Source organism: Tursiops truncatus, chromosome 1 (assembly GCF_011762595.2).
Source record: "Tursiops truncatus isolate mTurTru1 chromosome 1, mTurTru1.mat.Y, whole genome shotgun sequence".
Classification (NCBI taxonomy): domain Eukaryota; kingdom Metazoa; phylum Chordata; class Mammalia; order Artiodactyla; family Delphinidae; genus Tursiops; species Tursiops truncatus.
Window position 1 is genome coordinate 75,254,249 of NC_047034.1, and position 12,991 is coordinate 75,267,239.

Here is a 12,991-nt window from a genome sequence, read left to right on the forward strand (position 1 = left end):
AGCAGGAGAGGCCACCGCAGTGAGAGGCCCACGCGCCGCAGCGGAAGAGTGGCCCCCGCTCGCCGCAACTAGGGAAAGCCCGCGCACAGCAACGAAGACCCAACGCAGCCAAAAATAAATAAAAATAAAATAAATTAATTAAATTTATAAAAAATAAAAAAGTTCAAGTTGTATGATGGCTATTGTGCAAAGGTTTAGCGTATCAAGAAATGGGATGGAATGTGGAGAATAATATCAAGGAGACAGAACTATCCCTTCCTGGAGTAAGATGAATGGGTTTCACCCAGACACACCTTTTTATATGTTGTCTCTCCTGAGGAATCAACACCTCGGTGGCCTATTTTCTTCATGGGCATGCTAGAGGCATAAGGCACCTAGAATAAGAAGAGTCAAGATTAGTACATGATTCCCATGTAACACACCAAACAGCTACCACGATGGTAAATCAAAAAAAAAAAAACATGCAACACACCCTTTTTAGGTTAAGAACGTTTTATAAAATCTTTAGAAGATCCCTCCCATGCAAACACACAGCTATAGTGTTGCTCCCCAAAGAACTAAACTGACTAAAAGAACACAAAGAAAACTCCAAATGACATATATTTCACCTTTGGTTCTCAGAAAGATGACATGGAAAATTAAAATGATTATCATTAAAGAAAAGGAGAAACAGGGGAAGTAAGCAATAGCAGCCCCAGAAAAAAGGAAAGACCCTCAGTTTACAAAAGCAAGAGAGAAGTAGAGCTCCACAGACCCAGCTTTCTTTCAGAAACTACTACCCCTCTAATATTCAACCCAACCTGAACACTATTTGCTCAAACTGAATTCACCAGCAGAAATGATCTAGCCACTGGCAAATGCAAGTACTGCGAGCCCAAGTATTAAGAGGCTGTGGCAATAAGATGAGTCCTCTAAGAAAAGGGCCTCAGTGCCTCAAAGAGATTCCTGAGAACGTGGTATGGCTTTGTTTTCTATTCACATACATCACAGCCTCTGAAAAAAGGAAGAAGTAAAACCAGTGGAGCAGAGGCTAGAAGGCTATTCTCCACAGCCAAGATGCCAGCACAACAGACATGAAGGTATTCTTCATGATGTCGATACTCAAGTTAACAAGCCAGAAGGCAAAAAGACTACTGAAAATAGCATGTTACCATCTTAGGGCCTGATATTTAAGTTCTACTCTTCTTGCTAAGACCCTTAGTGCCAGAAAACCCTCAGTATATAACCTGACAGATCTTGGAAGATGTTCTGAGAAAAAAGCCTAAAATCCTATGCCAAAATGGTCTGCACTCTGAGGTCCCGTCACAAAACCCAGGAGAGATGCAAGAAGTAAAAAGAGGAATGGGAAATACTCTGTGGGAAGAAAATTAAGCAAATACAAGATACTCTGCACAAAAGAGAAAAACTTAGAATATCAACAGCTTCAGTACGGTTAAAAGAAGTTCTCCACATTCACTGAAGCTACGCAGTCAGGAGGTATTAACAGCAAAACAAGAGAACGAGCTTTAGTGTCAGACTAGCTTTGAATCCTAACCTTATTAATTACAGGACCTTGGGCAAGCTATAGAACCTCTAATCTTCACTTTTTCATCTATAAAACATGGATAACAACACTACCTACACTCATAGAGGCTCTTTGAAGGATTAAATAAGAATACCTATAAAGAGCACTTAGGTACCTTATTTACTCTTTGGTACATTAAAAAAAGGCTCAGGGTCTTCCCTGGTGGTGCAGTGGTTGGGAGTCCGCCTGCCAATGCAGGGTTCAAGCCCTGGTCCAGAAGATCCTGCAGCCGCGGAACAACTGGGCCCGTGCGCCACAACTGCTGAGCCTGCCCTCTGGAGCCCGTGAGCCACAACTGCTGAGCCTGCGTGCTGCAACTGCTGAGGCCCCCACGCCTGGAGCGCGTGCTCTGTGATGGAAGAGGCCACCACATTGAGAAGCCCACGTACTGCAGCAAGGAGTAGCCCCCACTCGCTGCAACTAGAGAGAGCCTGCGCACAGCAACGAAGACCCAACAGATCCAAAAATAAATAAATAAAATAAGTAAATTTAAAACATTAAAAAAAAGTTCAATAAATCTGAACTATTATTAATATTCATAATAAACTGTGACAAAAGTAGAGTTGTATAATTACTAGCCTACCAAAGAGATGTGAGAACCCTATCTAGATTCCAAGACCCAAGTAGGGGGAAAATAAGGATGTTATAAACAGGTATCCTTCTATCCCAGAATTAAGGTTTTAGAACCACTGTATCAATATAAAACTCACCTCAGATGCCATGGGTCTCTTGATTCCAGATGCTGTGAAAAAAATAAAATAAACAAACACAACCATAAGTATATACACACACTCACAACGATCTCTATCAAGCCCACTGAAACAATCAGGATTTGAGTCACACTAAACCTGACAATGAGCTCCTGCCTCTTGCTCATTGATAACAGATCCTTTTGGATAGGGATTTTAAACGTCCCTTCTTTTTCCTCCTCCATACTCACAGAGCCCTTATGCATATTCTGTTCTCATTCTAGTCCTTTTTCTTACGCAAGTGTTCATATTTTCTCTAGGAAATATATCTGTTCTTGATACATTTAACCATCAGAGCCAGAGGGTCTCATTTGATACCATGGCTGAAAGAGAAAGGGCATAAGAGATACCAAGACTTATTGGACAACCTGGGCTTGATTAATAATTTTTCCTGTAGAGCTAAAAGGGTAGGTACTCTTAGAGCATATCTATGGTGCTTTACACTTCTACTAATTATTTCAGAAAAAAGGTAAAGAGTTGGTCTATGGAAGCTTTATTTACAGTAGCCAAGATATGGAAGCAACCTAAGTGTCCATCAACAGATGAATGGATAAAGAAGCTGTGGTGTGTCTGTGTATGTGTGTGTATACATATACATATTTATGCAAATGGAATATTACTCAGTCATAGAAAAGAATGAAATTCTGCCATTTGCAACAACGTGGATGTCTCTAGAGGTTATTATGCTTAGTGAAATAAGTCAGAGAAAAACAAATACTCTATGTTATCACTTATATGTGAAATCTAAAAAATAAAACCGATCAATGTATATAACAAAACAGAAACAGACTCACAGAGAGAAAAAACTAGTGGTTACCAGTGGGGAGGGAAAAGCAGGGAGGGACAAGCTAGGGGTAGGGGATTAAGAGACACAAACTACTGTGTATAAAATAAATAAGCAACAAGGATATATTGTACAGCACAGTGAAATATAGCCATTATTGTGTAATAACTTTAAATGGAGTATTATCTGTAAAAATATTGAACTACATTGTACATCTAAAACTAATATATTATTATAAATCAACTATTCTTCAATTTTAAAAAAAAGAGTTGATCTATGGAGATGAGGAGGCTAAGGATAGGGAAATGCAATGTCAAAAAAATGGAAGAGCACAGAGTGCAGGCAGAACCTGACTGTACATCCTTCCATCCTCATTTTGATTTCTGCTGTAAAAGCAACAGGAATTTGTTGGTGTGTACTTAGTAAATATATAATCAGTGGAGATGTGTAAGATAAGTGTGTAGTTAAATCTCATCAATATTATGACTTTTTATCCACTTAAATGTAGAAAAAGATTTCAAGAATATGTTTAGAAAGTGACTAAAAGACCATTATCTATAGAAAAATACTCTAAAAGGTTAAATCAATTCTTAAGGGTCTGCGATCCCTATAACTTTCATCCATGATCACATTGGAAACAGGGAGACAGAACTTTCTCCCCTTCATATTGAAGAATGTTGGCCTTTTTTCTTCAAAGACTACTGATATATTACTTTGATGTAGTTCTAAAGAATTCAAAATGAATAAAGATTAGCCATATTTAAGAAAATTAAAAAGAAGAATCCAATTCGGACGAATCCTCAATAATATAATACCTGAATAGGAAGACCCCAGTTCTGGTCCATATATAAGGTTTGAGACAAGATGGGCTTAAGGGCAATCAGGTAAAGCTCTAATTACCATTGTTTAAGACCAACGATCAAGGGCCCTAAGAATTTCAGAATATAGCTGGGCTCAGAGAAGAGATTGTGGTAGACCTTAGTAGTACAAAGGCCACAGACTAAGCATTTCTGGTACCAATAAGCAGAGCAGCAAGTTTCCTTCCCCATAGTGAGTCAGAGTAGCAAAACTATGGGGAACAGATGGTTTTCATTCCTCTTCCCAAAAAAGGAGGTAAGGGAAATGTCATCTAGCTGTTAGGAAGATGTGCTGCATAAAATGGCCCAGAAAATTAGAAAAACAGCAGAGCCCAATAATCTATGCTTTTTGCAGGATGCTTCATCTTCAGTCAGGTCAAGTTCAGGTAGGTGAAAGACCATTTTAGAACTGGAACCCTAAGCTAAAGCTTCCAAGGAACAATAAGCCAGGACGAGTCAGATTTATGATAAAACTGTTACTGACTTAAAACCTTTTAGACAAGAGCCAACATGCTGAGCTATTTAAAAATCAGAAGACCTGGGTTCAAATCCCTGTTACATCAGGTAAACTGTTCTCTATATTTAACTAAAAAAAGAGGAACCATATTAGAAGGTTTATGTAAAGATCAGATAAGACAAACTAAATCAGGGACTTCCCTGGTGGTCCAGTGGTTAAGAATCCGTCTTGCAGGGCTTCCCTGGTGGCGCAGTGGTTGAGAGTCCGCCTGCCAATGCAGGGGACATGGGTTCATGCCCTGGTCTGGGAAGATCCCACATGCCGCGGAGCTGCTGGGCCCGTGAGCCATGCCGCTGAGCCTGTGCTCCGCAACGGGAGAGGCCATAACTGTGAGAGGCCCGCGTACCGCATTAAAAAAAAAAAAAAAAAAAAGAATCCGTCTTGCAATGCAGGGATGCTGGTTCAATCCCTGGTCAAGGAACTAAGATCCCACATGCCGTGGGGCAACTAAGCCCGTGTGCTGCGACTACTGAGCCCGCACGCTCTGGAGCCAGGGTGCCACAACTAGAGAGAAGCCCGCGCGCTGCAATGAAAGATCCTGCATGCCGCAACTAAGACCCACCCAACACAGCCCAAAAAAGGATAAACTAAATCAAAGTACTTCATGGACTGCGACGTGCTATACAAATATGTTGTCATATGTGAATTTTTTTTTTTTAAAGAGACCACAGACAGTGCAAGACGGTTTCTTTTTATTTTAATTTTTTAAAAATCTATTTTATTTATTTAGGCTGTGTTGGGTCTTCGTTACTGCGTGCAGGCTTTCTCTCATTGCAGCGAGCAGGGGCTACTCTTCGTCGCGGAGTACATGCTTCTCTTTGCGGTGGCTTCCCGTGTTGCGGAGCACAGGCTCTAGGCACGCAGGCTTCAGCAGTTGTGGCACACAGGCTCAGTAGTTGTAGCTTGCGGGTTCTAGAGCACAGGCGCAGCAACTGTGGCGCACAGGCTTAGTTGCTCCACAGCATGTGGGATCTTCCTGAACCAGGGATTGAACACGTGTCCCCTGCACTGGCGGGCAGATTCTTAACCACTGAGCCGCTGCGCCCATATGTGATTTCTAATGCAAGAGTAAAGCTGGGCCCCCAGGAAGGTTTAATGTTCAATTACCTAGACCTATATGAAATTCTAATTAGCACCTCAAAGTTCTTGGCTCCTCCCCAAACCCTCAGCCTCCACCTCCCCCCCAACATAACCTTGTGCAAGTGTACAGGCAACTGTAGAATTAGTAAGTCTCAATAAGGAAATCAGTATGCTTTCAGTTGAGAAGACAACACTGATTCTGGACTTCTTGGTCAGTACCTGGCTTATCCCTTCCTCTTTTACCCCAGAGGAAGGGGTTTGGAGGGAGCTGGCAGAACCAAGAGCCAACATCCAGTCCTAGGCTGACAGTCTCTTCTAGAACACAACCTCTTCTGCATGCAAGGAGTCAATGGACCAAGTTAAACAATGGAGAAAAAAAAGCAGGTAAGTGATTTTCAAGGCAGAGAGTAGGTCTGGGGCTTTCTTTTTTTTGTGTGTGTGTGGTACGCGGGCCTCTCCCGTTGCGGAGCACAGGCTCCAGACGCACAGCCTCAGTGGCCATGGCTCACAGGCCCAGCCGCTCCACAGCACGTGGGATCTTCCCGGACCGGGGCACGAACCTGCGTCCGCTGCATCGGCAGGCGGACTCTCAACCACTGCGCCACCAGGGAAGCCCGGTCTGGGGCTTTCTTACTCCCTAAAAAGTTCTACTTTGCTACCTTTCCTAGTTTTATCACACAAACACATAGCTCTAGGGCTGCTACACCCTTACAAAGTACCCAGAATGAGGGTGGGAGGACTTCACTCAGTGGAATATGGTGCCAACTACTTAGCTATCTGCAACTGCAAAGCTTGGATTAATCCCAAGAACACTATAGCTGAAGCAGCTGGATGGATACTGGGGTCTAAATAATAATCAGAACAAGTAACACGGGGAGGAGAATTGGGACCCAAGACTTACTCTCTTCCTTGTCTGAAGTTTTGCCCCTAGGGCACAGGTCAGAGCTCCAACCTCCCAGAGAAGATGGACAGGAATAGAAAAATAACTGGAGAATTTTATCAATGTTGCTGTAACACCCAGCTTGGTCCAGAAGAAACCCAATGAAGAGCAGTGATATTTCAGGGAACCAGGTACCATCTGCTAAGGCTTGACCATTTGGCCCAAGGCTCTGCCAATGAGAAACTGCCTACTGAGACTGAAGAGTCACCAGCACTGTACCTGTTCATCTCCTAATCAAGCTCTCTTCAGAAGGAAGAGGAGGAGCAGAAATGGAGGAAGAGGGGGGAGGTGGACGGAGGGGGGAGGAAAAGTGAGGGAAAAAAAGAGAGAAAAGAAAAGAATACCAACTCAGCATGGCAACACCCGGCTTAGCAATGCCATCCAGCCAATGTTTAAGGAGAACGAGATTTATCCTTATGGATAAGACTAGAATGTTATTCAACAGAAAGTTTGTTTTCTAGCATCTGTGTGAAAAATCTCTGATAAGTATACACTATCATCTTATAATCCCCATATCCACGATCCATATGTATCATCCTCTTTTTGGGTGGGGAAACTGAGTATAGGGCAGAGTTCCAATGTTAAATTTCCTCTTCCTCAGGGAAAAACGTTTCCATAGTTTGTTTCCTTCATGACTATGTAACTCCTACTTATTAACAGGCCCTAGACCAAGAAGCATTCTAAACAACCAGCTAATGTTGCTCTACTGGAAGCAAAAAATAAAGCCATGACAAATAGGCTGCATCAGAAAAATAATGGTTCAAATAACTTAATTCTGAGTGGCTCAATAGATGATATAGAACCAACCATGGTGATTTCAAGTCCTAGTTCTTCTGCAGAAAGATGGAAATGTAAAAGACCTAGAGGACATTACCAAGGATCAAGGTACAAAACTGTACTCAATTACATATTTACTAAAAAAAGACTGGCTTGTTGTTCACCAAAAATATTAATAAATAAAAGACCTAGAGGAGCAAGGGTGTACTCACTTTGGGAATTTTTAAAAAATTCTGACCAAAGCAGGTTCAATCTGGCTGAAATTTATAGACATTAAATGAAAGTTGATTTTTAAATAGAACAAGTTGAGAACTTAGTTCCTTCAGCCACATATGAACCTACTTGCCCATTTTCAAGCAAACAAATCAATAACAATTTATATTAAGAAAAAAAATCATTCAGCAAGGGCCTTTGAGATTTTAATCTAATCTTATTTATAAGTAAAAGTACAGAGCATAAGGGATGTGCTCAAAATCACAGAGCAAAGGCAGTGACAGAGCCAGAACTGGAATCCATATTCCTAAGCCCCAGTTCAACTCTCTTTCTTCTAATCTATCTTTTGTTTACAATTTCCTGGCCACTTGGAGTCTAGGTAGGACAAGAAACCAAGGGAACTAGAATACTTTTACAAACTAAATAAATCTCAGAATTGCTAATGGACAACATGAACATATATTTTCTTCCCTTGAGGTATTCCCTTCCCTTCCATTTTCACTGATAAGAGGATTAAGAGCAGAGATCTCCTCCTTCAGTTCCTCTCAATGAAATGAATAACAACACTCTTCCTCCAGCAACAGTCATCAATGTCACTGGCAAAAACAGTAGGAAAGTATCTTTCATTTCTTTTAGTGAGATTATCCTTGTTCTGAATCAGACAATGCCAGTATTCTAGAGGAGCAGAAGCTATCTTTCAAGTCTGATACTTGAAAGAGCAGTTTCACAGATGTTAAGGTCCTCACTAGCAGTAGAAAGTATCTTTTTGTCTTTGTAATAAGACATGAACAACTTTAGCAGAGAGAGAGAGAAAAAGTTTTTAATTCATCTCAGATTGGAGTTTTCTTTTTGGTGTAAGTGGAACCATGTCTTGCTCTGATTAAAAGCATAAGGGTTACGATCATTGAATTTGCAACGACAAAAAGAGGGCATCTGATGGGCACTCCTGTTTCAGTGATCTTGGAATTGACTGCAGAATCAGTCACCAATCCTTGGCAAAAATCCACATATTTAACTTCTAAAATATTTTCTTAAAGTATGATCAATAACTCCACATAGGGCATCCCTGGTGGCGCAGTGGTTGAGAATCTGCCTGCCAATGCAGGGGACACGGGTTCGAGCCCTGGTCTGGGAGGATCCCATATACCGCGGAGCAACTAGGCCCGTGAGCCACAATTACTGAGCCTGCGCGTCTGGAGCCTGTGCTCCGCAACAAGAGAGGTCGCGATAGTGAGAGGCCCGCGCACCGCGATGAAGAGTGGCCCCCGCTTGCCACAACTAGAGAAACCCCACACACAGAAACGAAGACCCAACACAGCAAAAATAAATTAATTAATTAATTAAAAAAAATAACTCCACATATTATGCATGGAGGAGCTCAGAATTTTGTTGCTTTTTTAGGACAGCTAAAGTCAGAAGGGGAAGTTCCCTTCTGCACTATTCTTTTGTTGAACAACAAATATTTAACCTGGTTTAAAGTCAAGTTAGTTCACAAACAGCCTTTCAGATTAGTGAGAGAGCAATAAGGTATAGTGGGTAGGAATGTGGGCTCTGAAATCAGAACACCTAGGTTGGCTAGATTTGAATACTAGATCTACCATTTACTAATTAGGTAACTTTGGACAAGTTGGTTAAAATGCTCTAGGCCTTGGTTACCTCATCCATAAAATGGACATATAATAACATGTATTTCATAGGGTTGTTATGAGAATTAAATAAGTCCTGTATAGCACCTAACATGTAATAAATGCTCTATAAATACTAGCGATTATTACTACTATCATTGTGAATTATGAAACCCCATCTACAGGATGGGAAGGGTCAGGGGAAATAAGAGGTACAACAGAAAGGGAAAAGAAAAAGAGACTCATTTACTGAAACAAAAGGAAATGGAGTTATGGGAAGACTTTGAGGGAGACAAAAGATAGTGAACGGATTCATTTCATACTGTGGAACTGTGAGAAAAGAAGTTTCTGGGTTAAGACAGCATCTTTTTTGGAGAGGACAGAGGGAAATGGGAGCTAAAGTGAAATAATGCTTGCAGGACATCCACAGCCTTCTCAGAAGGCCATGCACTACTACTAAAAAAAAGTCTGCAATTGTTATGGGGAAGAGGAGTTGGCTGCTAGTAACTACAAGGACTCATGCTTCTTCAGCACAAATACACATCAGTTCTACCTCTCTTACGGTTGACCCCACAGCACAGAAAGTTGAAACCTAAACGAGGAAAAACAGAAAATTATCACTTACTTCTGGGGTTCTACCTGCTTAACAGCAGAATAAGCACATTAAAAAAACAAACAAACAAAAAACACGCAACAATGCTAAAGTTTAAAATTATTAACAGGACCTGACCTGATGACCCCCAGTACCATACTGGGAAATGTTAGATGATTTTCTGCAGTTCTAGGTAAATGTCAAAAAAAGAGACAGAAGGAGAAGCTCAGGCAGAAAAATTCCAGGGAAAAAAAAAAAAGAAAAATTCCAGGAGTGATCACAAAACTTGCAACCCAAACAATTTCACACTGGAGTGATTTCAGATAGGCCAAAAAATTTCAGGTATAAAGCTCCTTGCATGCAGGCTTCTATCCTTTTAAAAAAGACTGTGTATACATTTTATTTGACGGTCTTCCACTTGTGAGGGCAATTTGGTAATATCTAGCAAAAAGCCTTAAAAACAAATATGTACCATTTGTCCCAGAAGTGAGAATTTATCCTAAGGAAATAGTCAAGTGGACAAAGACATATATACAAAGATATTTATTGTAGCATTGTACATAATAACTATAATTGGGTAGATATAATGGGAAAGAATCTAAATGAACAATATAGGTGACATAAGTTGTAGTGCAGTCATAAAATGGACTAGTATACAACCATTATTTTTATGTGTAGGATAAAATCCATTATTTTTATGGATAGGATGTCACAATAAATTGCTGAATGGAAAAAGGTAAAAAATTACATAATGCAATATTTTTCTAAAACACTTACCTATAAAGTCACATGTATTTATATACATAGAAAACGTCCAAAAGAGTATATACCAGAATGTTAAAATACGACTATACTGGATAGTGGGATTAAGTTGATATTGTAAGTTTAAGTTTCTATTTTTCCTTATCTATATAAATTTTCTGTAACAAATAATTAGATAATTTAACAATTAAAGGAAAGAGATACACGGGAATGGCTTTATTATCTTTGTTTTATAACCATTTTTCCCAGTAAACTAGTGCTCAACAGTCCCACACATACCACCATCAATCCCCTCCCCACACATTAACTCAAGCTCATTACAACATATTATGATGCTGCAGAGATAGAGGAAAAATGTGAAAAGATGTCTAGAAAGCTGCTGACAATTCCAAGCCACAAATAAGCATGACTCCTATACACTCCCTCCCATTCTTTATTAATTATTACTTTGAGATGCCTATACAACCTGAAACAAACCTATATCAGCACATAGGATAAGAGGTTCTCTCTGAAGAATTTACCTTTCATATCCTTCAGAATATCAATTTTCTCCTATAAAACATGTATACCTAATTTCAGCAGATCTCCTGGATACTTGAAAAATAAAGATCGAGCCTCAAAATTATGAAAATTAGCTGAGAAATCTTTAATGTTACTAAGTAATTTCACAACAGCTGAACTAGCCAAGTCAAGTGCCTAAGTGGAAACAACCCAATCAATTCCTGCTAAAATACAAAGTTGAATCATCATACCATGTCACAGAAAATTTTTCTGAGTAACTCTGTACTGATCTCAAGGAAGCACTCCATTTTTGTCCTTGGCCCCACCCTAAATTGTGTTTGTGATGAAAAAGGTACCCAAGGCCTTAAAAGAGGAGATAATTGAAACAAAGATATTTTCAGACAGTAAATAGCTCCAAAATATGAGTTGTTGTTCCCCTCCCCCGCCCTGCTCTCAGTGTGTGGAACAAAACAGAGTTGGCCTTAATACCAGAGCCTCTCCCAGTGCTTTCAGAGCAGAAGCATTTCCGATGGAGATGAGATGACATCATCTACCAGATGAGAAACTAAGAGGCAGTCTGTGACTGACTTCAATGTTTGAAGTACTCATATAATTTCGGGAGGCTAGAAGTTGGCCGGATGTGCATTGCTCAGACGAGTTTTGCCCGAACAGGTCATAGAGAAGCAATTCCAGAGACCTACGAATACTACTACAAAAATGTGTCAGTAATTCCTACATAAAGCAGAAAGAGACAAGCAGGCTTTTTGGAAGCAAAATGCTAATTCTTAGAGGGTCTCTTGGTTGATAATATTGAGAGCCAGAGATTTCAAAAGAAAAAAAAAAAGAGCAAAAGCAAAAACCTGCACAAAAAAACAAAAGCCATCAGCCCAGTTGTTTGCTGGACTATCTCAAACAAGCTCTCTGGTCCTCTTTAACTTGAAATACTGAATTTTAATTATACCACTGCATGTAGGAGGCATAATATATTATCCAAATGAAAATACTCACAAATATGTCTGACGTGTCAGCCTACCTAATGAGAAGTACTGCTGAGCACAAAGCTCTAAGAGATAGTGTTAAAAGGAAATTTTAAAAAGGCACTATTACTATGCCCTCAATAAGAACTAAACCAAGCCAATTAAGAAAACCAAGCCACATCTTAGAGAAGAGCTAAATTTTGTTTCCTAGCAGGTGTCAGTTTTTCCTAAGGATCTTCTAGAAAAAATGAGAAAGGCAAGGATGCTCTTAGAAACAAAAGCTCAAAAGCAGTTTGATCTACCAGTCCTGGGGTCAGCTGAGAGCCAACCTGGTCAGCTAAGAGCCAACTAAGTAAGTAGCAAGGAATGAGCTGCAAATTTATTAAGACCCATCTTGACAACATACAGACTTTATGCAAAGTCTTTGCCACTATTAACAATGTCTTTGAATCTCACTTTCCTAATTTGTAAAATGAGAGTGTTAAATTAAAGTATCTCTACACTTCCCTCTAGTGATAATTTTTTTTTAATTTATTTATTTTTGGCTGCGTTGGGTCTTTGTTGCTGCATGCGGGCTTTCTCTAGTTGTGGTGCTACTGTGTGGGCTACTGTTCATTGTGGTGCGTGGGCTTCGCATTGCAGTGCTTGTTGCAGAGCACGGGCTCTAGGTGCACAGGCTTCAGTAGTTATGGCACGCAGGCCCAGTAGTTGGGGCTCGCGGGCTCTAGAGCGCAGGCTCAGTAGTTGTGGCGCACGGGCTTAGTTGCTCCGTGGCATGTGGGATCTTCCCGGACCAGGGCTAGAACCCGGGTCCCCTGCACTAGAAGGCGATTCATAACCACTGCACTACCAGGGAAGCCCTAGTGGTAATTTTTGCTTCTAGTTCTATAAGCCAAATTTCATGGTTCTCAGGCCTCAAATATGTATCTCTTAGCAGTAAATTTTTGATTGAAATTTGTGAAAAAATCTGAGTCCTTCTTTAAAAGACCCGAGTCTCCTGGATAAGCCAACCCACAGCGAAGAAGCAGTTGAGATTTCTGGCAGATCACCACC

At 40.4% G+C, this 12,991-nt stretch overlaps 1 protein-coding gene across 3 annotated transcripts in view; it reads right to left on the reverse strand.

Moving 5' to 3' along the window:
• The window catches only part of PIP5K1A (phosphatidylinositol-4-phosphate 5-kinase type 1 alpha), a 45,572-nt gene that overhangs the window by 26,608 nt on the left and 5,973 nt on the right, over positions 1 to 12,991 (reverse strand). For all 3 annotated transcript variants that reach the window (XM_019919642.3, XM_019919641.3, XM_019919640.3), the window contains exons 2-3: positions 2,275 to 2,306; positions 294 to 374 (exon numbers count right to left, since the gene is read on the reverse strand). In XM_019919642.3, the coding sequence (XP_019775201.1) occupies positions 294 to 374; positions 2,275 to 2,306 (113 nt within the window). The remainder of the gene's footprint in view (positions 1 to 293; positions 375 to 2,274; positions 2,307 to 12,991) is intronic.